This window comes from Centropristis striata, chromosome 21 (assembly GCF_030273125.1).
Source record: "Centropristis striata isolate RG_2023a ecotype Rhode Island chromosome 21, C.striata_1.0, whole genome shotgun sequence".
In the NCBI taxonomy this organism is placed as follows: Eukaryota; Metazoa; Chordata; class Actinopteri; order Perciformes; family Serranidae; genus Centropristis; species Centropristis striata.
In genome coordinates, this window is record NC_081537.1 from 30,580,050 (window position 1) to 30,606,349 (window position 26,300).

The following is a 26,300-nucleotide window of genomic DNA, read 5'->3' on the forward strand; positions in this document are numbered from 1 at the left end:
TAATGTCTCAGTGTACTCTGAAATTAATGCACATTTACAACATTTAAAATTCTTTATTGAGCATGATAGTGTTTTGAAAGTAAAAAAAAGATTCAAAATCATATTTTAAGTTGGACTAAAGGACTAAAAAAAGACACAAAATGACTTACAAAGACATGAAAAGAATTCAAAAATGGACAAAATAGCCCGAGACTCCATAGAGTTAAGTTGTTAACCCATTTCTTGTTCCATGAAAAAAGCCTTCTTGTATAATTCTGAAATGTACATTATTTTTCAGTTTTGGTTAAGCTTACCTTTTTTATTTACCTCTGGCAGTTCACCACTTACCTTTGTACCCTTTCAAGCTGTTCATTGGACTTGAACTGCTTGAATTTCAATGAAAAACTGGAAAAATTGGGGTGTTCTAAAACTTTTGACCGGTAGTGTACATCGACAAAACTCTCCACGCAGACCACAAGCACAGTCCAAATGTTAACAAAGTAAAAGTGAAACTCACATGGAAAAGTTGCCCAGGAAGCAGCGGTTTCTGAGGCAGCCGGCCCACAGCTGGACGCCTACGATGCCAAATATGAAGAAGACGAAGAAACAGAGCAGCAGCACGTTACCCAGCATGGGCAGTGTGTCCAGCAGCAGAGTCACCAGGATACGCATACCTGAGGAAAGAGACAAGGATGTGGTCAACAAGAGTCAACAACACAGAATACAAGAGACATGATTAGGTGCATGTTACCGCACTCATAAAATAATACTGCATATTACTTAATTCAATCAGTGCAACATTTTTACACTTAAAAATATTAAGTTGATTTAATTCTATGGAGTCTTGGACTATTTTGTCAATTTTTATATCCTTTTCATGTCTTTTTGTGTCTTTCATTGTCATTCTGTGTCTTTTTTTATAGTTATATTGTGTCTTTTTGTCATTTTGTGTCTTTTTTGGTCATTTGTGTCTTTTTTCTAGTCATTTTATGTCTTTTTGGTCATTTTTGTGTCTTTTTTTGACGTCATGAAGAAGTCGTGCTCCGGTGCTTTCATGGACTCCAGAGGGTTAAAAACTCTCAAATCGGTTAAACAAAACATGAGTAATGAGGAAATTTAAGTAATATTTTCAAGTACGTCTGAATGAATTGACTTGGATCAATTACCACATAAACTGAGTAAATGTAACTGAAATATTATGTTAACCATATGGAAAACCTGAGTATAAATCACTAAACAAACTGAGTAAATATAATTTAAATTATTTGTAGGATATAACTGCAGATTTGCTTATAATTTACTTTAAGAAATGTGTTGTACTGACTGATTTTTACACTTATTGTACACTTATTATTACAAATATTTAAACCATGTAATCTGTGAGTCAATATTAATTCATTTTGAAGAAGTAAATATAATTTATATAAAGATATTTTACACAAAGATTCCTGTTGGAGTTCTACTAATGAATTTTGATGTAGTCAACTCAAATACTCATCATGACGAAATTCAGCATTTTTAATTAGTATGCATACCTTTATATTACTGTCACATTCACAGGCTCATTGAATCATTTCTTAGAGTGTGCCAGAACTTTTACTGGTAGTGTGCAGCATGTTAATCCAAGCAATATGAGTACTGGGATTGTACTGAATAGACTGGTCTAGTACCAATCCAAGTACCTCTCAGTTTACAGCCATTCTCAATGCCTCATACTGGCCTTTATATAATTATAACACATTCATCATGTACAAGTGCACAATTCAGTGTCACATTTGCCAGTAGATGCTCTAACACTTTTTATAGTTTAATAAAAAATCAAATAATAATGATACATGGTTGAAATAATAGCCTACCACACATCACAGTCTGGTGAATAGAGCCTCCGTGTGTTTTATATTAGTTAAACAGCTTAATGAATGACTGTCAAAACAGGGTAATTCATTGCAACAGATGAAGAGCAGTGCTGCGGGTAACTTATAAACAGTATGGGGTCTGGCTCTTGACAAACAGAAGTGATTCACTATATTCATTTGTCAGGCAGGAGGATGTTCTTTTCTGCCACTGGGAAGGCTTTTAGGAAAAATAAAATTAACAAACTGCAACAGATAAAGGAGTCGTGCGTGTCGTGTTGGTATGTAACTCTTGTTCTAGTGGCTTATGTCTTAGTGGTATGTCTGTTGTTTTTAGGTATGCCACTGCTATTCACAGCATGAATGTTTATCTGACAAATCTGCTACATTTGTATTCATGGTATAATAAGCCCATTAGATGGACTGCTCCACCTTCTAGCAGGTATAATAGGTTGTTATCAGCCCATCTGCTATTGGTTACATTTCACTTTTTAGTTTTGTTAGGTTTAGGCACAGAAAAAGCTTGCAGCAACAAAATGAATACTTAATGATTAGATTATAAAAAAAACGTTGAAGTATGTAAATGCCGAAACTTTAGTAGTTTAGACAACGTTAATACCAGAAGTGACATAGTTACGTTGTTAATGTGAAAACCTCTGATTGAAATTAGAAACATACAATTGTTTGCTTTTGGTTTCACACTGGACATGAAAGCTGGTCTCCTGGGTGAAAGTACTGCTATTCTAGTGGCTTATGGCATTCATAAGTCATGTTTAATTGCCATACACCACCTGTCACTTGTAAATACTATCCAATTTATGCCGTTTTATTGGCAGGTCACAGTTCTTGATTGGAAATAGACCAATTTGCAACTAATGTTTCATTTGCTCTGGTCCCGTTCCACTTTTGAAACATTTCCAGTGGAGTGAGACATACTGGGGTGATAATTATGGGGTGTACTTTAAGACAAAGACTATAGAAGAAAGAGAGCGCCATTGAGGCATTTTTGCAAACAACCAAGATGGCTGCAGCTGACGTGGAATTCACTGTTGAAGACCAAGGTTCTGGGAGTGTATGCTGTAGTAAAACACCCCAATACCTGAAAACATACTTTGATGTGTAAATTTGTAATATAGGGCTGTTTCCACTACCAGGCAATACCCGGAATAAGGTGGGTCTCACTTGTAATTTGAATACAAGCGGGCCGGCTTTAGTCTGAACGTTTTTAGTCCCTGTTGAATAGCAGGGTCTTTTTTCTCCCCTGAAAACAGCCTGGTTGCTGGTTGGATAGATCGCTAAGCAGGATGTGACGTAGTACTCTATACAACAACAACGAAACACGCCATTTGTAAAATCCGGAAAAGCAGTGTTCCCAACTTAGCAACTTCATTGCTGAATTTAGCAACTTTTCAGACCCCTTTAGCCCCCATTTTTCAAGACAAATCCAGCAACTCCTTCTTACTCTTCTTAACGAGCCGCTAAGAAGCCGGAGGCTGGCTTGTTAAGAAGAGCAGCCGTTAGCAGCAGTTAGCTACAGTTAGCTCTGTAGCAGTACAGTGTGTATGTGCTGCTGCTACAGGAGGTGTTCATTTAGCGATCTCTGTTTGTTTACAACAAGCACCAGACACTTTGTGCACAGTTAGCGATGCCGTTAATTCACAATCACTATGTTTACGATCAGCGGAGACTCTGTGCATAATTAGCCATGCTGCTTTCTGCTGCTGACGTTGTGCACAGTTAGTGACGGTGAAAACCATACGTCACCTCCAGAGTCTCTAAATCCCTCTGGGGGCTAACTTGTAATGGAGACACGCAGAGTGAGTGGACTTTTGAGAGGGTGTGGCCTGAGACTTTCCCGGTGGACACTTTCCCCCCTAGTGGAAACAAGGCTTATGACACTTGTTGTTCGGTATTTGGCTTTCATCACTACTTTAAGATCAACGACGTAAGAACAGTGTTCTTTTAATCAATGACAATGAAGAATACATAATAATGTTATGTATATGTATGTATATACAGAGACAATCTATGCATGGCTGTAATAAAGTGCTCATAAGCAAGGCACTGAAAGCCAAAAGACATTCCATTTGTATCTAGAAGCCAGCCACTGCATTGTGTTATCTCCGGGTGTGAATGTGAATGTGTGTGACTGTATAAATATTAAGCAGGCCATTGTAGAAAACAGAATGTGTGCTCAGCAACATCCTTCCTTGGATGAATAAAGGTTAAAAATACATTTGGATAACACACAAGAGTCCTGAGTGAAACGGAAGTACAGAGATTTGTTAGCAGTCTGCGACAGTGTCAGCAGTACACCTACAGTTTGCTCTGAATTAACGCCACACTAAAAGACCTGCTTTTGCGCCTTTCATACACTACATCCCTGATTCTGTCAGCTCTGGACAGTGTTCCCTCAAGTTTCTGACAACACACACACTTCCTGCCGCCCACACACTCCCTCTGCTAAATCTGGCTGTGTCCCTCTGCTGTTGCAGCTCAAATTTTTCTCTTATTTTCATGCACCAATTTTCTCTATCTATCTATCTATCTATCTATCTATCTATCTATCTATCTATCTATCTATCTATCTATCTATCTATCTATCTATCTATCTATCTATCTATCTATCTATCTATCTATCTATCTATCTATCTATCTATCTATATGCAAACACTGGACACTAAGCCTACATAATACCAGTACAATACAGTGGTGATGATACTGTTCATGACCCACAATGGCAACTTAGACACATATTTTTTATTTTTCAATGTCTTCATCTGAATGTGTGTGATTCCGATTTTAAATAGTTATTCGTTTAAGCCATTTTTCAAGTAAAAAACACAAAATGTGTTTTTGTTGCATCTTGAATCCCATATGAACATGTTATTTACAATGTTAAAACAGTATGTGAGAATTTTAAGTTAGAAAAAGTATGAAGCCAGCAGTATTTCCAATTATATATGTGATATATATGTATAACACTTCAGCTATGTCTTACAGGTGACACTGGAATCTCATACAACTGCTCAACTCTATCTATCTATCTATCTATCTATCTATCTATCTATCTATCTATCTATCTATCTATCTATCCATCTATCCATCCATCCATCCATCCATCCATCCATCCATCCATCCATCCATCCATCCATGCATCATTCCATCCATCCATCCATCCAACCAACCAACCAACCAACTGATCACTGATCTGTAAGTCTGTCTGTCTATCAACGAACTGATCATTGGTTGGATAGTCTGTCAGTCTGTCTGTCTGTCTGTCTGTCTGTCTGTCTGTCTGTCTGTCCATTGACCGACTGAATCAGTCAGATGGTGAGTTGGTGGATCTGTCTGTCTTTCTACCAAACCAACCTGTCTCTCAGTCAATCTCTCTACAGACCAACTTTTCTGTCAGTCTGTCTATCTATCGACAGACCTGTCTGGCTGTTTGTGTCTGTCTATCCATCTATATCTTTGTGTTGTTGATACTGGGTAATGTCTCTGTCATTGTCCTTCCCTCTCTCCGTCCCTGCAGGCTACCCCTCGAGCAGTAACCCGGTGAGTCTGGCATCAATAATGAGGATCATTTTTCTGATCAGGGGTATTCTGGGTAATTGGAGAGGCCAGGACAGTCCCTGTCAGAGAGCCGGCAGAGCTCGTCTGCTGGGCTGACAGCCACAGAGGAACACGGGAGAGAAAAGGAAGGACACTGAGATGAAGGAGGGAGCAAAACAGAGAGAGAGAGAGAGGAAAAGTCCACGTAACACCTTTCAACTCTACTGTGCCATCTGGGAGTGACACACCAAACTGCATGAGGTACTTTTGAAGATATATTCTGAAAAAAAATCATTTTCATGTGGATACACACTGAGACAGAGACTATTGGTGTTGACAGATGGAAGGAAAACAAGGAGGATTTTGCAGATTTGCTAAGATATGGAGAACAAACGAGGAAAAAACAGCCAGGAGAGGCAAGGAAGAGAGAAGCAAAGGTACTACTGAAGGACAGGAGAATGAGTGACAGTGAGGATACCATTCAGGTTTGGATTGTGTCTTCCACAGCATCATTCTCTCTAAGGGAAAGATCGGAATATGAAATCCAGCAGTGGAGAAAGTGACAGCAATCTATTGAATCTTGGAAAAAGATTGTTTTCAAGCTATTTCATTGTGATAATAGCTGCCATATTGGATGTGATACTCTAGCTAGTTCGAGCAAAACAATGTATACAATCACAGTGTGAGATGAGAGTTATAAAGAATATATCTCTCCAAAGCTCCAAATGATGGAGTCATGGATGGAGTCACATGCTCCACAAGCTAAGAATTTGTACATAATTTGTAAAAAAAACAAGGATGCAAAGGGAAAAAAATTGCTGTGTAAAGCCTTCATTCTATTTTAATCTAATTGGTCTCCAACAACCTCCATTATTGTGGAACCATGACACAGTAAATGTTGACGATGACTTATTTCCACTTCGTAAAAAGAGTCAAAAATCGTCAGATGTTACCATTTTTGGGGTAGGAATTTGGTGTAAATTGCGTTACTTATCTTCTAACCTTTTTCCATTCTACCAAATTGGACTAGAGTTCACAGAATGAATGTTTATCTGACATATCTGCTACATTTGTATTCAACCCATCATAATATGAGCTGCTCCAATTGCAATTCAATCCATTGTTATGAGCCTATTCAATGGCCTGCTCCACCTTCTAGCAGGTACAATAGGTTGTTATCAGCTCATTCGCTGTTTCGTTAAATTTCACTTTCAATTCTGTTAGGCTAAGGTACTGGAAAAGGCTGCAGTTTTATTTGGTTTAGGCTACAAAGTTTCTGTAGTCTGTAAATGTCAAAAGTTTAGTAGTTACAAGGACGTTAGTAGCAGAAGTGACATAGTTACGCCAATGCCAATTCAATAGTCTGATAACAACCAAATTGTCTGTCAAAGCACAGAAATGAAAATTAAGAGAAAATAAATGATGCCCAATTACAATGGATTTCTTTAGGGGCTAGCATATTTGTTGTAGTTGTAGGATAGAACGTCCACCATAACAACAGTTGAATTTATAAAGTAACACTAGATTTGTGTAACTCTCTCGCAAGACCTCAAATAGTTCGGATAGGTTGCTGGTCATCTCACAGAGTGAGAGTCTTAGCTAGTTATTGTTATGGCTTTTGCCATAACGTTTCCTTCTAGATACGACCCAACCTTAGGGTGGACCTATAGATGGTGACATATCCCTAGTCGTAGAATGTTTGCTCCATTGATTTGCCAGTTTAGTCATAGAGACTGAGAGGACTGACGCCAAGTTGAAGGTATTTTAAAAACCAAAAATACAGGGCTTTTGAGAAACATTTCGGAATGAAACCCCAGAAGTCAACCCCCGCTCCACCCTTGCATAATGGCTCTGTGAAAAAGTTCTTAAATGCTATGCAACAGCACTGTTTACAGGAAAAACATCATGTCATAATTCAAGGGAAGCAATCCAGTGCAGGGAGGTATTTGAAAAAGAAACTGTGAGTCATTGCCTGTGGCCGTTCGTTGCCACTTGCTCTTGGGTCAGACATCCGTTTAACACAATTGCCCTGAACTCACAAAAAAACAGTATTGAGATTCAGGTGCTGTCACAGAGGTGTGGGGGCTCAGCTACTCTGGTAGACCTGACTCTCTGCCTACAACAGCAACTTTATTTCCATCCTTCTCTCTCTAGTCATTAATGAGCAGCCCAGGCACACACACATCCTTCGCCTGACTGCAGGCAAACACGCATGCACAGAGCACACATAAAGCAGCAGCTCCTTCAAGTGATTGCCCTCATAGTGTAATGTGCTGAGCTGTTAGGATGCTGCTTAACTGTGGCTGAGTTAGTGGCAGCAGCTGGGATTAGTGTCCGCAGCAGGCCGAGGAACACTAACTGGTTTCATGTGCTGAGATCCAGAGCAGAGATACGTTTGCACAATGATGAGAGTTTAATACTTTAACTGCCTCGTGCTAGTTTACACACATCTGACAGCCAACGGCAGTTCTAAGAAGGGGAATATTAAGCCTGGACCGAGGCCAAGGAAAAACTGACATGACCATTTTGAAATGGTTACCTTAACCTCTAACGCAAGATATTTGAATGAAAATGGGTACCCAGGAGGTCCCCTTTACAGGTATGCCAACTTTATGCTAATTTCATGAAGATTTTCTAATGCAGTACAGTACAGTAAAAAACCAGCAGCTGTGGTTGCCAGAACTTTACTGTAAAAAATACGGTGCAACTTTGTCTAATATTACGGTAAAATGATATTAGCACTGTTGATATCCTGTTTAAGACAATACTGTTTAAGAAAATAAAACGTTTTTTTGCTGTTTTGCCATATAATTGACAAGAAAATACTTTATAAATGCTGCATAAATTAAAGATTTTACCATTAAATATTACAGACTGTAATATGTCAACATCTTGACAGTGCATGTCTCCACCACCTCCTCCAGTGTGTCCAACCTGGCTCCAACCACAGAACCAGCTCTTAAGACCAGTCTGTCCAACCACCTTGCATCTCTGTTTGTGATGCTGCCTCCCCAGCAGACTGCAGCATAAAACAACACACTACCACCACACACTGATAAAACATCTGCAGCACCTTACTACACATGTCCAGAGATCTGAGCTTCAAGAAGAAAAAGAGGCAACTCTGCCCCTTTTTGTAGAGAGCGTCTGTGTTTAGGGACCAGTCCAACTTATTATCCAGGTATACACCTAGATAATTAGAACTTGGCACCACCTCCATGTCCACCCCACAGGTATTCACTGGCTGAAGGGGGGCTTGAGTCTGTGGAAATCTCTGATCATTTCCTTAGTCTTTGAGGTGTTCAGTAGGAGATAGTTCTTGTGACTCCAGTCACTGAAGGCTTTTATCAGATCCCTATATTCAGATTCCTGTCCATTCCTGATACACACCACAATAGCAGTGTCGTCAGAGTACTTCTGGATGTGGCAGGACTCAGAGTTGTATTTGAAGTCCCCTGTGTACAGTGTGAACAGGAATGGAGCCAGAACAGTGCCTTGTGGTGCCCCTGTGCTGCTCATTAATGTCCCAGAAACACAGTTCCCCAACCTGACATACTGTGGTCTTCCTGTCAGGTAATCTGTGATCCAGGAGATGAAGGAAAGATCCACTCCCATCTCTGTCAGCTTGGTTTTGAGTATGTTGGGTTGGATGGTGTTGAATGCGCTTGAAAAATCAAAGAACATGATTCTCACATAAGCACCAGTTTCCTCCAGATGAGCAAGGACACGGTGAAGCATGTATATATAATGCTCATGAAAAGCACTATTTTTTTTTTTCACACCGGTGTAAACACAGCCATCAACCATGGATGAAATAACCAATATTGCCACTTTGTATCTGTTGTTGAAGTCCAAGAAATGTCGGAAAACCAAATGCATATAATCTGGAGGTGAATTTTAGCACCTTCTCAAGGGAATGTTTCTGGATGACTGACTCTAAGGCGCTTATACAGGGGTATGAACTAAAAAAAAAACATTTAGCTGTAGTTTTTTGCAATAAATAAATCAAAAGGATGCAGAAATTATATAATAATAATATAATGCCAATGTGTCTTTCTGGTCTGCCCACAAGAAGACAAACAAAGACCTTTTAAAATGTTTGTTTTCTGAATGGAATTAAGAGTGCAGGAGACACAGCATCACATTATATTTTTTGGAAAGGATAAGGACTACTTCAAAAACTCATTGTACTTTAAGCAAAAGGTGTGAATGGTTGAGTCAGAATGAAATCATGCTGCAGCACGCTCAGTAAGATTTTTAAAAGTGCCCTGTGTGTTTTTCTTGCAAGCAAAGTTCATATTCATTATTTCTTAACAAAATGAAATGTGTGCATTCTTGAGGCCAAAAAATGTATTGAATGCATTCTCTCCCTCCTTTTACTCCATTCAATAGCAAATTTTCTGATGACTACCAGAAAAGCAGCCCCATCTATCATATTGATTTGACTCATTAGAACAGATCAGCTCTTTAGTTCTAGTAATATGGCAATGAGGGAGTGATGATAGGGGTATAGGGGCGTCAAATATTTGTGGTGGCAAAATAAGTTTCTCAGGACTGATTGGTATTTCGACGCTGGTATAAATCAATGCGTCAAACGATACATCATGCGGACTGGAGCCACATACGACGCAGGCAGACATGAAATGATATAAAGCACCTCTGTTTATCTCCCTGATAAGAGAATCAATCCTCTGAGCCTCTCCCGACCTGAGTAGCGTGCTCATTCCAACTGGTCGACATTTCATATTCAATAACAATCATCTCCTCCTCCGCCTGTGCGCCCTCTCCAACCTCGCTGTGGGCGGCCACTCCAGTCCAACATGGCTGGCAGGCGGGTGGCTGTGTGTGATCGGGGAGCCATCTGTTAGCAGGCAGATTAGGTCTGCTTCCTCTGCTCTCCTGTCCAGGTTCAGGTCCGGCCTTGCCAGCTTTGTAATCTGTGTACTGTGAACTAATGGGCTTTCTGAGTCGAGGGCCAATGTACACCTGCGTCTCTTCTTATTTGCTCCGAGTGGATAGTAACTAGCGCCATGTCAGCCACTCCAGACGGAGATGACTAGACGTCCCTGAAATGGAAACGTGCCTTTGCATAAGCGAGCCATGTGACCCGAAGAGAGGAGTACATGCAGAAAAATGAAAACTGATGGAGAGAAATAAGAGGAAATAATCCATCTGAACTGCCAGGTTTTATTTTTTTGGTAACACTTTATATTAGGGAACACATATTCAACATTAATTAGTTGCTTATTAGCATGCAAATAAGAAACATATTGGCTATTAATTAGTCATTATTAAGTAGTTACTATTGCCTTATTCTGAATGGCCTTGTTATGCAACCAGTGAGCCATTAACCCTTTATAGGGCGAAGAACTATATTTGGTAACTTCAGTGGATATCAAAACTGGGTCCCCATGTCTCTCTGTTTGGTCATAGAACCACATGGGTTTCTTCCAGCTAATCAGCAAAGATCAGGCTACGTCACAGACAGTGACACCATGACATCTGACCAATCAGTATGATAATAATATAATAGTATTAACTTTATTGACCTTGACCTCCAATGTAAAAATGAAAAATTTAGAAAAAAAATCTGCAAGACACCGTCGTAGTTATTCTTCAGTGAGGAGAACTTGACTATGACGGCATATTAGGGCCAAATATGAATAAAAATAAAGATACAAACCGGGGGGGAGGTAATATTTTGAGAAAAAAGTTGCAAATTTAGTAGATTAAAGTGGCAAATCTACAAGAAAAAAAGGCACAGATTTAAGAGATTTAAAGTGGCAAATCTGTGCGAAAAAAGTTGCAGATTTACGAGAAAAAAGTGAAAAAAAAGCTTTTTTCCCGCAGATTCACCACTTTAAATGTCATAATTCTGCACTTTTTTTCTTGTAGATGTGCCACTTTAATCTAGTAAGTTTGCAACTTTTTTCTCAAAATATTACCTCCCTCCCCTGGGTCCGTATGTTTTTTTTTACACATTCTGGCTGTATGTAATATCCTCCAATATTCTCTAGGGTTGAAATTTGGAATTTGCAAGTATTTCAATGAGTGCCCTATTAAGGGTAAACTAAGAGTTTTCCCTCAATAACATCAGAATTATTGCTTATTAGTAGTAAGTAAGGAAGTTGTTGTATATGAGTTATGATCTTAATATGCTTTACTTTGTATGGATTTTATAAGTCTCTACATAGCGGTGAATGAAACCATGGAAACGGCAAATAGCCACCTTCTCCAGACCTTTGACGTGACTGGTGGCTCCTTTTGGATGATTGGATGAGGATTGGTAGATTGTAATGTCAATCATTGCTCTACAAAGAGAGTCACTGGTAGACTAACATTGGTGCAAAGTGACCCACTTTATTATGCGTATTAGTGTGGAACCTCACAGCTTTTTTATTTTATTTCTAAGGACCATTAATAATGGGCACATTGCCCCTGTATAAACCGACAACCAATCAGAACAACAAAATCTGACCCCAAACAAACCATATCCTACGGAACAGGACATGTGACGACAAGGTCTTTCATCATGTTACAGACATGTGACCTCAACACATTGTCAGTGGTCTTATAACATTAGAGTTCACCAACAAATCCACTTCCTTAAGGTTAGGCAACAAGATAACTGTCTTAAGGTTAGGAAAAAAAGAACAGGATTAGACTTTTAAAACACTACTTCCGGACATAACTTCCAACATCTTGACACGAACACTGGTCTCCTGGTCCCCCTGACAGAGCAAGGATATCATCCATCCTTCACCCCTCACCCAGCTGATAGTGGGTTTTAACAAGTTATTGCTTTGTCACTGTTCCAAATTTTATTGGACACCCATGAATTCCAGTGAATTACATTTGCTCACAAAGGAAATTACAGTTCATGAAGACAGACTGTATCCATAAACTAAAAGGTGTTTATGTCTAGTTTGACAGTTGGGTGTCAGTCATTGTATTAATTCCACCTGATGTAGTATAAACGGTTGCGATTGGTCTGGTGAAGGCCAGACTGGCTGGAAATCTGTCTGAATGGAAAAGTGACCAGATGCTTTTGCCTGATATTTGTTTCCACAACATCCTACCTGGACAAAATCATTTTTCTCAAAAGAATTATAATTTATGCCTTCCACCTTTACTCACTGAGATGTTCAACAGCAGCACTTACAACAGCTTAAACTTAAATCTCTTTGACAAATCACAGCTGTGTTGGGGAAACGGTTGCGTACCTGACAGAGTATGTGGGAATACTGTACCCCAGCACGACTCCAAGTGATCAAAGAGCCGAATTTGTATCAACTTGAAAACCATGAGCTGAAACCAAATTTGAAGCGAAAATACAAGTTAAACTGAATCTTTGTGCTTATACGCAACATAATATCACTTACATGCCAGGAGCTGCTGTGGGTGTCTGACTAACAAGATCTTTTAGTGCGAACAAATGGATTGACAGCAAAGAACAAGGATTACGCTTTGACATTCTCCACTTCTGGCAGACTACTTTCTCCTGTGAACTCCTTCTAACCTTATCAGTCTTTTATTTCCTTGGCTCCGCTCGCAAACAAGGAGCCCCTGGATTAAACCCGTCCCCTGAGTCCTTTGGGCACTCCCTCTCTGCCTCACATCACAATACAAGAGCACAAGTCAAGGGGTGACTTATAGGCCTCGCGAAGAATAGATGCGAGGTCGTTCTTGCTGGCTCTTTAATTACAGTAATGAGGCTCTGCAAACAATGTGCAGTGGGAGGAGGAGGGCATGAGCACGCTGGGAGCCGGGAGGTCGATGATGTTGTGTTGTTGTTGCCTTCAGGGCTTATCTGGGAGGAAGTACAAGACAGTGTACAGCAGGCTCAAACACCAGGTCTAACAAAGCATGGAGATCAGGATGAAACACTGAAGCATGAAAATAACAACACATAGGTGCCTGCATTGCATATAGGAGTGTGAGAAAAGTGTGTGTGTGTGTGTGTGTATGTGTGTGAGAGCGCTTCCTGTGTGTGTACCAGTTTGATAAGGCGCTGGTGAAAGGGCACATGCGGTGGCGAACCAATAAAGATGCGAGCAAAGGCTATTCTGGGCTCAGTCTCGTTAAGACGGAGACGTGTCTCAGGGTGTTAATGTGTGTGTGTGTGTGTGTGTGTGTGTGTCCTGTGATAATCACCTATTGACTGCTGCCTCTGGCTTATCAATCAACTCTGCCTCGCTCAAATGTGGCTTACTGACAACATCGAAAGTTTCATTTAGACTCATCAGCTCTGAGAGGGGGAGTATGTTAATGTTTTATCCTGTTATGTCTGTATTGTTTGCAGGCCTGGGGATGCAAAAACATTTAACAATCACCCATTGCCTCCGTTAAAGGGTCATTCAATGAGTAAAGTTGGGGGACAAAAAGTAAAGTTCTGCTCCATGTCCCAAACAAAGAACCTGAGTAATACCACTTTTTGACCAATGCAAACCTGGTTCTTTTGCTGGGCTGGTGCTGGTTTGCTGTTGGTTCAACTTGTGAACCTTCTCAGAACCTGTTTGCTTTTCCACATGTTCCCCGCTCAGGGAACATAGGACCCTTTTTTGAAGAAGGGTCCTATGTTCCCCGCAATCTATCAATCTTTACGGTAGACTCTCAGCATGGCCAACAGGCCTACCGTCACATGGCCCACCTAAGCTCAAGCAGCACAAAACTTAAATTTGCACAGCAGCTGGTTACTTTGCAGTTCATTTTTTTTAGCTTTTTATATAGGGTTAGGGTTAGGGTAAGGCATATTTTCCATGGAATTTGGCAGTAATGGTGGTAACAGACCGGGGAACATAGGACCCTTTTTGGGAAAAGTGGGGAAAAAGGGTCCTATGTTCCCCAGTCTCATTAAAGAGGGGAACATAGACACACTTCCATCTGTATATGTCTCTGCTCTCTCAGTAAGTATAATAACAACGATGGTGGACTACATCGTAGATCAAATGTTGCTCCTGGCATCCAAACACAACATGTACAACACATCTGTTTGCCTGTCTTGACTGCTAGGGACGAGCGAGTCTTTACAACGTTTTTATTAACACTGAACTTAAGGTGTTGGTGTTAGCCTTGTTGTAAGCAAATGCTAGCCTGTATCACTGACAATGCAGTAAAGATATAAAATGAAAAAAAATGAATGATACACGTTTTATTTGGACTTGTTGGTGACGGTAATTCCACCCCCAGTCCCTGACGTAAGCGGTTTCATAGCTCAACCCCTGAATTAAGCGGTTTCATAGTTCAAAAAAGAGTTGGTGCTACTCTGGACCAGTTTTCCTGGCCAAAACAGGTTCTTTGGCAGTGGAAAACCAAGGAACTGGTTCAAGATTAGGCACCGGCTCCGAACCGGCCCTGGAACTGCCTTGGTCGAAAAGGGGTAACAGTATCTTCTTTTGGGTCATTTTGTTGTGTTGATTTACTGCAATTCTTCAAGAAATATCTCAACGCACAGTGAGAAGAGTGAAGGACCAAAGCAATAAAGTCAATGTGTTGCATATCCTGGTAAGCTAACAGTCAGCACTGGGTAAAATAATAATACAAATGTAACTTTGGGTCTTAGGTTGAGTTTGGATCTCAAATTTGGCAGCTGGGTTCATTCCAGTTGGGTCCTAAAGACATGGGTGACGTGGGTAAGATACTATGACTTTTATTCAATAGTTTGGTCAAGCTCCAAAAATCTATAATTCTACATTTCCCATAATGCAAACAATAGTTTTTGTTGTTCATGATTCTTGATCATTCTAGCCAATTCATGATTCATTAAGATCAACAGATTGTTTTTTATGTGCTGTCAACTGTCATTTACATTTTTGAGTAAAAACAATAGGCTTCATGGTATTTAGTGCGTTCTAACTGACAAATGTATTTGTGGATGTACTTCACTAAGTCCCACTTGGAGGAGCAGCTTGTCACAAAAATTAGGAAAAGCTTGTCCACCTTAAAGGTCAGTCTCAAGTTGTTGCTATACCTTCAGGGCCAACCTTCACTTTAATCAGCAGGTGGGAAGCAAAGCACAGGATCTTAGCTCGGGTCTTGATGAGCATTTATTCACTGACCTGAAGCCCAAACTGTACACACACTGCAAGCCGCAACATTACAGCTAACAGCATGTCTATGTTCCCCGGGTACCCTTTTCCCCCGCTTTTCCCAAAAAGGGTCCTATGTTACAGATCTGTTACACTGTAAAAAAAATTCTGTTGCTTTTACAGAAAAAAATGGCAAATGTACAAATGTAAGCAACTTTACAGAAAACTTTACTCTAAATTTTACTGGTATTCAATGCACAATAAGCAAAATCGGCATGTAAATTTTGCATAAATAATAAGTGTAAAAGCAGCATCATCCTGTTGAATTAGCAGTAAAGGAGGGTATAAACTACTTGACATATGTGCTGTATTTTTTACGGAAATATTCTGGTAACCACAGCTGCCAGTTTTTTTCTGTAAAAACAACAGGACATTTTTACAGTGTACTTTTTCGACCATTACTGCCAAATTCCATGGCAAATAGGCCTAACCCTAACCCAAAGGGTCCTATGCTCCCCGGTATGTATAGCTACAGGGGAACATAGGACCGTTTTTGGGAAAAACGGGGAACATACGACCCGGGGAACATAGGGATGACCCACTTCAAATGGGTGGCTGTGGCTCAGTTGGTAGAGCGGGTTGCCCCCCGACCGGAGGGTTGGTGGTTCGTTCCCTGACCGTCGCAGCCTACATGTCTAACCCTAACCCTATCCTTGAGCAAGATACTGAACCCCAAATTGCTCCCAACACACATCGGTGTGTGAATGAATTCCCAATGGTGGCAGGCGGCACCGTTTATGGTAGCCTCTGCCACCAGTATGAATGTGTGAGCGCAGTCGAGTGTAGTGTAGTGTAAATCGCTTTGAGTGGTTGCAAAAGCGACTAGAAAAGTGCTATATAAGTGCAGGTCCATTTACCATTCAAACCCGTCACACAAAGCTGTCTTTCTCATACAACAACACAGTTAATTACATAACTAAGGGGGAAGGCAAAATGTTTCACATCACTGACTTCAGTGAAGCAGGAGGGTTTTCCCAGTTGTTGTTGCTTTTCTCTCATGTCCGACTACGGCAGTGGCAATGGTGCCAGGAACAGAAAGCTACGCATTGTCGTCTTTGATGTGTTGTTGTCTTGTTTTGGGCAATTTTTGATTTAGATTTTAAATCCTGATGCCCCATTTTTCATTAGACCCTTCCTGCCAGGTAAATGTCTTTGTCTCCATGTCCTCTGCAGTACCATATATTTGTAACTGCTGAGTTTCTGAGGTAGCCTTTCTGATATAAATCGTATGTTTCCAAAACCAAACCCAGATATCTTTCATCATCTGGGATTATTCTCTCAGATGCCACAGGAGGAAAACATTATATAACTCTTTTCTTAGACTGAGTTTCACTCCACACATCTACTAAACTGACCTGTGCAGTATGTGTGAAAAAGTCCTTTAACTCCAGCTGGCCTTGGCATTAAGGAATGTTGATAACCACGGTGGGAAAATACACAAGCCCAAATCAGCAGCAAAATAATGAATTGCAAATCCAGACTGCAGCTGGCTGGCATGGCCACCAAACCAGGCGCTTTGGCAGATGAGCGACCATCTTCCTGAGGTCCTTCGCTATTCCAAAAATATGTTTGGCTTGAAAAATAGTGTCTGTTGGATGGTGAAATAAATGTGTCACTATAGCCTGAGGATAAAAAAAACATTATTTTCCTTCTGAGTATAACAATGGCACCTTTACTCCTACAAACAAGACAGAAAAATTATATTTTAGCATTCCAAGGCAGTTTTCTGGTTTCAATGCCTTGGGGCCTGAAACTGAATCCCATTAAAGCAGCTTCTCACTTCTATCTGCATATTATAGTAGCAGAATCAAGGTTATAAAAGTGGCATTTGCTGACAATGGATTCTGAATGTAGTACACAGTTATTTAATACTTAGGTGGCACACTTTGCTTTGAAAAGAAGAGACTTTTTTTTGTTCTTTCCTTATACACTACACATACTCAAAACCATGCAAAGTCATACAACCTCATCTTTGCACCATATATGTTCCATCATGGACAGATTATGAAACAATGGGCAGTGGGCAGTCTCTTTGAGGTCACTTTGTGTCTCTTTGAAGTAATTCTGCATCTCTTTCTGGGGTTTTTTCTGTCTCTTTGTACTAATTCTGCGTCTCTTTGTGCTTATTTTGTGTCTCTTCGTAGTAATCCTGTGTCTCTTTGGTGTCTCTTTGTAGTAATTCTGCGTCTCTTTCTGGTTTTTTTTGTGTCTCTTTGTAGTAATTCTACATCTCTTTGAGGTTTTTTTGTGTCTCTTTGTAGTAATTATGCGTCCCTTTTTGGTTATTTTGTCTCTCTTTGTAGTAATCATGTGTCTCTTTGGTGTCTCTTTGTAGTAATTCTGCGTCTCTTTGTGGTTATTTTATGTCTCTTTGTAGGAGTTCTGCGTCTCTTTCTGGGGTTTTTTTGTGTCTCTTTGTAATAATTCTGCATCTCTTTGTGGTTATTTTATCTCTTTGTTGTAGTTCTGCATCTCTTTGGGGTCACTTTGTGTCATTTTGTAGTAATTCTTTGTCTATTTCTGGGTTTTTTTGTGTCTCTTTGTAGTAATTCTGCGTCTCTTTGTGGTTATTTTATGTCTCTTTGTAGGAGTTCTGCATCTCTTTGAGGTCACTTTGTGTCTCTTTGTAGTAATTCTGCGTCTCTTTCTGTTTTTTGTGTCACGTGTAGTAATTCTGCGTCTGTGGTTATGTTGTGTCTCTTTGAAGTTATTTTGGGGTTTATGTATTTATTTATTTGTCTGTGGTTGTTTTTTCCCTTTAGATGTTATTTTGCATGTCTTTGTGGACATTTTGTGTTTCTTTTTAGACATTTTTAATCACTTTGTGGTTGTTTTGCCCCTGTGTATAGTAGTTGTAAGTCTCTGTGTGTCTCTTTGCTGTTGTCTTTCACCTCTTTGTAGTTGTTTTATGTTTCTTTGTTGTCACTATGAGTCTCTCCCTAGTTAGTACGTGATATTTTGTAGGTATAGACCAAGCGTGCCCCTAACAATTTGGGCCCCTGGGCCTGTCAGCAATCCATAGTTTCAATGATATGAGCAGTGTGTCCAAGAAATCATTGTTTTCTTCGGGAGAGAGAGGGACCCATGAAAAAATACTGTATTCTGGACACACAAGTGGTCAGCCGCTCCCTTCAAATATTAAGATCCATCGAGACAAAAGCCACAAGTTGTCACATCTGCCTTGATGTAGCCAATGACAGGCCTGGTACAAGGTCCCTGTGGGCCAGTACTGGACGTGAGGGTAATAGCCAATCAGGTGGCAGACGGTAGGTGGTGATGTGGCGCTGACACAGCCAGAGATTTTTGGTTTTGTTGGCAGCCGCTGGATGAAGCCTGCGAAATGTATCTGTCACTTCCACTGGCTAGCGTGCCATGTTAGTGCATCAATCAATGCCAGAGCCCAGGACATGGACACCAGCCCAGGAACAATGTGTTCGTAAATACAAGTGTGAGGGTGTGTGTGTGTGTTTTAAGATGAGCTCCAGCCTTCTGTTCCAAAACAGACTTGAGGTAAAAGAGGTAACAGGCGGACAGCGAGACATAGGGATGTGAGTACTGACAGTTTATACACTGCTGATTCAGGTTCAGATGGCTTACATTCTCCTCAGCTGTGGACACATCACAAGAAAGTTGACTAAGAGGCTAGAGATGGAAAGTTTACACCACCTTGGACTGACAGATTGATTGAACCCTGCTGACCTACATGATATGAGCCATTTAACCCACAGTGAGTATCATCTGAGGCAGTGGTTACCAAACTTTTTCTTGAGGGACCCACATTTTTCCATTGTAAACTTTGGCGCCCCCCCATTGTCCATTGCTTCTATGAAGGCGAACTCAATGTGACTTTCATGGTACCCTCTCATTTTTTGTTGTTGACATATTCAGCATTTTGGTCTCCCCACGCTTTTTCCATTAGCTCTGTGTTTCTGTTGTTAGGTGACGTTACCGATAGGTGAGGTTCCCGCTAGGCGAGGTTACTGCTAGGTGAGGTTACCGCTAGGTGAGGTTACCGCTAGGCGAGGTTCCCGCTAGGTGAGGTTACCGCCAGGTGAAGTTACCGCTAGGTGAGGTTCCCGCTAGGTGAGGTTACCGCTAGGTGAGGTTACCCGTAGGCGAGGTTACCGCTAGGGGAGGTTCCCGCTAGGTGAGGTTACCGCTAGGTGAGGTTACCCGTAGGCAAGGTTACCGCTAGGCGAGGTTACCTCTAGGTGAGGTTACCGCTAGGTGAGGTTACCTCTAGGTGAGGTTACCGCTAGGTGAGGTTACCTCTAGGTGAGGTTCCTGCTAGGTGAGGTTACCTCTAGGTGAGGTTACCGCTAGGTGAGGTTACCGCTAGGTGAAGTTACCTGTGTATACTGCAGGAGGGATGTTACACATGTATTTCTTCTTGTGATATAGCCTTTATTTTTAAACTTTTCTATAGAGATTTTTCTATTTAAATAAATGAATAAACGTTTAATGTAGCCCTTATTTAGTTGTTTTTGTCCCACGAATGAATTAAATGCTGACTCATCTATATTTAACACATTAGATTTATTACATCCCTTAAAATCAAGAGGGCTTCGCGACCCCCCTTGGATCTTTGGCGGCTCCCTTGGGGGGTCGGACCCCCCTGTTGGGAATCACTGATCTGAGGTGTGCAGCTCTATCTGGTCCTCAGCCTAGCATTAATATGCACCTCATATCTGCTCTGTGTCAGTTTATGATTTACTGCACTACCCTCACATTTCATATTGAAATACAGCTACACCTCCACTTTACGCAACGACAATACATTTCCCTCGTCTTGCCAAAATAGAGAGATTAATAGAGAGAATAAAGATTAATACACACATTTATTCCTTTTATAGAATTTATGATGTTAAAACAGACAGCTCCCCATTCACTACAGTAACCTGAAGATCCATTCTGGACAGTTAATCTATCAATACTGATGACAGCCTGTTGGTTTGTGTGCTTTCTATTGGCTATGAAGTATATATTCATTTACACAATAGCTGTATTACATGGATTAGATGCTTATTGCATTACAGTAATTGCTGTTTATGTGCCAGTTGGCTTTCTGTCAACCTAGTGGAGTGCTCAGCTGCTTTACACCTGAGCCTTGGGTACTAGCTAATCACTTTGGGACATTAGCATTTATGCTAATGCATATGGCACCTGTTAAAACCTAGAAGGCTAGCAATCTAGGGAACAGGAGTGGAGTTTTAAGCCATGCAAGCAGCACAGCATTAGGGATAGGACTGAGATCAGTTAGTTGGTTAAGACTTTTAGTCAGTGCTGCCAACTCCTCAGTAAGGAAAGAAGCAATTGGCGGTCCTAAAAGCTAAATGACTTCATCACCTAATTTGCATAATTTACCATGTGCATGTACTTGTAATGGATGCTGTAGGAGAGGAAAAACGAAGGCCTATAAAAATAACGTGTCAGGAAAGACAAAAAGTGAGTTAAAAAAACAGCCTAAATATGTTTTAAACTGTCACAATTCCAATCCTCCTCCTTTATCAGGGCCTAGGACCAGCAAAAGTGACCCAAAAGAGACTGTAAATCAGCCAGCGGCAACTTTGCGCATGCGCAATTTGCAGACTGGATGCTAAGGGGTTAACATCTCCTGCTCTGACTGCAGCTGGGAGAGATTGCTCCGGGAGGACTGGGCCGCTTGTGAGTGCTTTGGGACGAAGGACGGGCAGCCAGCAGCCCCCGATGCTCGTTAAGAAGAGTAAGAACGAGTCTCTAAAAGTCTCCAAAAGTCTCTATCTAATACATATCTATATAAATATGATTTTTCTTGTACTTTTTTCTTGGTTACTTTACATTGTTGCTATGTTATTTTGTTAAGAGCATCCAAAGAGGGAAATAAAAAAAAAAAGACCGATAAGGAGTGTTCATGTGATTTAACTTATTGAAAGTAGTGTGAAATTCATTAATGCAAAAATAATCGTGATAATCGTAATATCTTGATTATTTCTCTGACAATAATCGTACCAAGAAAATCTGTAATGGTGACATCCCTAACATTTACTCAAATTCAGTTACACGAAAAGCGTTCCCAGCCAGCGGCGACTTCGCGCATGCGCAATTTGCAGACTGGATGCTAAGGGGTTAACATCTCCTGCTCTGACTGCAGCTAGGAGAGACTGCTGCGGGAGGACTGGGCCGCTTGTGAGTGCTTTGGGACGAGGGACGGGCAGCCAGCAGCCCCCGATGCTCGTTAAGAAGAGTAGGAACGAGTCTCTAAAAGTCTCCAATACATATCTATATAAATATATAAATACATCCCTACCATGTACTCAAATTCCGTTACACGAAAAGCGCTCCCACCCAGAGTCATAATGAACACTGCAAGCTTCTCTGCAGGACTTGATTAGGCTGGTGAAGGGCTGAAGGAGGGGGGATGCTTGGGGACCCCCCTCCACCACCACCACCACTCTACCCAATGACATTTCCCCCGCAGGGCCAGAACCCAAATCACCCACACATTAATGCCGCTATTAGTCCTGTGATTAGGATGAGGAATGGTTGGATGCCTAATGAGCGGGTGTGTGTGCATGACTGTGTGGGTGTGTGTGGCTTAATGAGCAGCGCCGGACCCCTACGACGGCTTTGATTGACAAGAGATGTGTGATTACAGAAGAGGTTCGGGGGTCTCGTCGTAGCAGAGGGATGGGAGGTTGATGTCCCATTCACGCACCTGCGAGGGGTAAACACCTGCATGAACACACATATTTATACACACACATCCTGGGATCATTGCTCAGTTTGCCTGCAATCTCCTCTGAGCAATTGAGGGTCCTAATGACATAATTAGGGTGTGTTTTTAAATGAAAGCATTGCAGGGGGTGGAATCAAGGTGGGTATGAATGCAATGAGTGGACTGCTGGGTGGGTATAAAATGCTTATGATTTATTTAAACATTCCACTGGAAATTCAATCTGTGCTGATTAAACTCTAATGGAGACTGATGGAAGAAAAGGGGAGTGAAATATGGAACTTTTTTGGGGGGTGGGAGTGGGGGGGGGGATAATATGCAAGTGTGTAAGTGAAAGAGAGAGGAGGGGGTCTGACAGATGGAGCGAGCGACTCGGGGATTTGTGCGTTTGCGTGGCAATGAACAAGTGTGATAGTCTGTGTGTGCGAGTGTAGCTATGAACTAGAGTCCTTTAATAAAATTCGGCGAGTTGGAAAATTGCATATAAATCTGTCGGAGTCCAAAGCTGACTGGCTCTCTGGCTGGGGAAAACACAGAGACAGAGTCGAGGCGGCATACTAAGCGTGGATCAGCTTGTCTGTGACCTACATTCTGCTGTGGAGGAATTCAATCCACCTGCATGATTACCACTTATAGCATGACAAAGAATATATCAAGATCATTTAAACAGCTAATGTCTCCTCATACCAAGTTCAATTAATCATGATAAAACTTCATTGTTATAAGTTATTAAATGTCAGGAAAAGTGGGCTCTTTCAAGTTTAAGAGTTCCAATCTCTGGGGCGGCTGTGGCCCAGTTGGTAGAGCGGGTTGCCCACCGATCGGAGGGTTGGTGGTTCGATCCCCGACCCCCGACCATGGCAGCCTACATGTCGAAGTATCTTTGAGCAAGATACTGAACCCCAAATTGCTCCTGATGCTGTGTTCATCGGTGTGTGAATGAATTCCCAATGGTGGCAGGTGGCACCGTTTAGGGTAGCCTCTGCCACCAGTATGAATGTGTGTGTGAACGGGTGAATGAGTGCAGTCTGTAGTGTAAAGCGCTTTCAGTGGTCGCAAAGTGACTAGAAAAGTGCTATATAAGTGCAGGTCCATTTACCATTTACCAATCTGGTTTTATGTTACCCATTTACCCCTTTTTGTATCCATCTAGTAATTGTAAAACAATTTAAAAAAAAATGCAAACGACATTCTCTTCCAATGGTAAAAATATAAGTATACCAGCATTTCTCATTTTGTTAAAAATGGAATTAGTTGTGATAGTCATGATTTCCACATATTTATTCTATATAATTACCATATTTACTTGCAAATCATCTCAGAATGTGACAAAAAACGACATACTTAATTAAGTATTTCAACATATTTATGATGGAATAACATTAAATGTTTCATATTTACAGCAGTGAATGGTCAGAAGTTATGATTTCATAGCACATAGTTCATTATAATGACATTAGCTTAATATCGCTAAGCTAACCATAAAGCGCCTAATCAACCGTTTGGTTGAGATAGTTTTTTATCAATTATTACACATTCATTACAGTTTTTTTGTGGAGTCATTTAACATTATTCTGTTCAGTAAGGTGTCTGACAGTATATTTCAAATTTTTTTACCTGCCTTTCAAAGTTTCACCAAAAAGAGGCCAAAAGTCTGGAGTGATCTTCTTGTTTCTGATTTCCTGGTTGGAGGCGGGACTAAGAGGCAAACTATTTAAAGACACAGTGACATCTGGCATATTTTTTTTTTGTCAAACAAACCTCAGCTAAGTGGCAGAGATGGCTCAATCAGGTGGATTTCAGTTAAACACTCCTTCATTGAGATATGGTTACTCAAAATGTGCTCTACTATACAGTTGAGTAGGCAGTTAAAGGGTTAATATCGTTTGGCTTGGAGCTATGGCAGAAGTACAGGGGACACGTCACTTTTTACTGCCACCTGCCAATGTGTTGGTTTCACCAGTTCACAAGATCTGCTTGGCTAATAAACTGTATCTTATTAATTTGGGTACAAAGTGTACAGACACTGAGCTTCTGACAAGTAGACTTCCTTGTGCTGTGTTTTAAAGGTGCTTAAAGGGATAACTTGGACTTATTGAAGTGGGGTTTTATGATATATTTATCCATAGTCAGTGTATTACCTGCAATAGCTGGAGGTCAGCATGCCTCCAGTTTGGAGAAGTACTGACAGGAAAGCTCAGAAATGTACTGCTGGAGACATCGGCAGCAGCAAAACATAACCCTCTGGAGTCCATGAGACCACCTGCACATTACTTCTTCATGATGTGAAGACATAAAAATGAAGCAACGTCCAGTCTTGCCATCAGCTTTCCTCTAAAGTTCTGGCTTGAAACTCCATACCAGATTGTTTTTTTTATTGTATTTGGCCAAGTAAAACCGGAGATAATGTCAAATATAGTTAGTATAAAAATATAGAACTAGATATTATCCTCATTTTACATGTTATATGTTAGAAATGTACATGTTGCAAATATGTGTGTGAAATATAATTTTCAAGATCAGATTTTATGTTTTCCTTTGTTTCTTTTGGGTTCAAAATTTTGATCAAGGAAGTCAAAGTTAAAAATTAATTATCAGGACATATAGGTGTGGTTTGCGCTGAAAAAACTGATACCAACATGGCATGGTAAAGATTTTTTTAACAGATTTTTTTAACGGACATAATAGCCCAAGTTTCAGAGGTTTAAGCAACCTAAAAAAATATTAATATAACTTTATGTGTAAGTTTCAGAATATTAGTCTAGCCGTTAAGTTAAATGTAGCCGTTCTCAAAACCAGACTCCTTTGACAAAAACTGTAATTCTACCTCGCAGAACATGAAGGATCAAAAGGAGTTGCTAATAATAACAATAATAATAATAATAATAATAATAATAATAATAATAACAATAATAGTAATAATACTGTTTTTGTGTGACTTTGGTGTTTTAATGGTTTTGTTCTCATGAAACAAAGTCACCAGTGGTGGAAAGTTACTAAGTACATTTACTTAAGTACAATTCTAAGCATGTTGTACACTTAAAATAAGAAATTAACTCTTAAACAAGATAAATTAAAGCTGCCAGCAGCGATGAACTGGCCCGAGTAGAATGCACTGCAAATTATTTATTTCTTACCAAGATAAAAAAACGTTGGATTTAGAAGTGTTAGATAATTTATCTTGTTTTAACAGTTAATGTCTTATTTTAAGTGTTCAACATGCTTATTTCTAGATTTAACAATCTTGTCAAGGTAAATTATCTGTCCATGCAGCAAGATCATTTCCCTCAGATTTAGTGTTTTCATCTGGTTTTTAGACACACCTTTTTTGCAGTGTTCCACTGAAAGTCACACAATAACACAAAACAAACTAACTGATCAAGGCAGCAGTAGACCTGCAACTCTTCTGTTCTTGCAAAATTGCTTTCTTTGTCAATGGAGTCTGGTGGCTTTGCAGACAGTTTAGATGGATCAACCGTCTCAACTTCCCATCAAAGCACAAAGGCATGTAAAGCATTGAATATATTTTAAATACGGTGAAAACGTAAACATTTTGTGTGGCTAAAACAACATCTGACCTCTGCAACACACTGAATAAGTGTATTTCCCAAAATATCAAACTGTTACTTTAATGTCAAAGGTGTTGAAGCAGCTGCAGTGTGAGCAAATATTTTTAGCGCTGACAAAATTACTGCATATGTCTCTCTCCACCCCCTCAACTCTCTTAATTTTCTTTTATTACACACTTTAAATATGCCATCTTGCTGTTAACATAACAATAAAACATCACTAACTGACATAGGCAAATTATTGTCATGATAGTAAAATGATGTCTTGTGATTGGCCCGGAGTAAATGCACTACAGAAACTGACAAGGGACACACACACACACACACACACACACACACACACACACACACACACACACACAGATGGCTCTGTGTAGTCTTGCAGTCTGCAACGGATGTCACACACTGTATGCGTACAACCACTAATAACTATGTGGTTAAGTTCCATCACGCCACCAAAGCTCAAACACAAGAAAACACTGTATATCCTTACATTATGTAATAAGTGGCCTGCTCTGGATTAAGATCCAATCCAGTCCAGATT

At 40.4% G+C, this 26,300-nt stretch overlaps 1 protein-coding gene across 4 annotated transcripts in view; it reads right to left on the reverse strand.

Moving 5' to 3' along the window:
* cacna1g (calcium channel, voltage-dependent, T type, alpha 1G subunit) overlaps positions 1-26,300 on the reverse strand; it is a 405,931-nt gene that overhangs the window by 193,883 nt on the left and 185,748 nt on the right. For all 4 annotated transcript variants that reach the window (XR_009389430.1, XM_059324455.1, XM_059324456.1 and 1 more), the window contains exon 6: positions 497-653. Coding sequence is in view for 3 of the 4 variants with exons in the window: in XM_059324455.1 (XP_059180438.1) it covers positions 497-653 (157 nt within the window). In the remaining variant the exon portion in view is untranslated. The remainder of the gene's footprint in view (positions 1-496; positions 654-26,300) is intronic.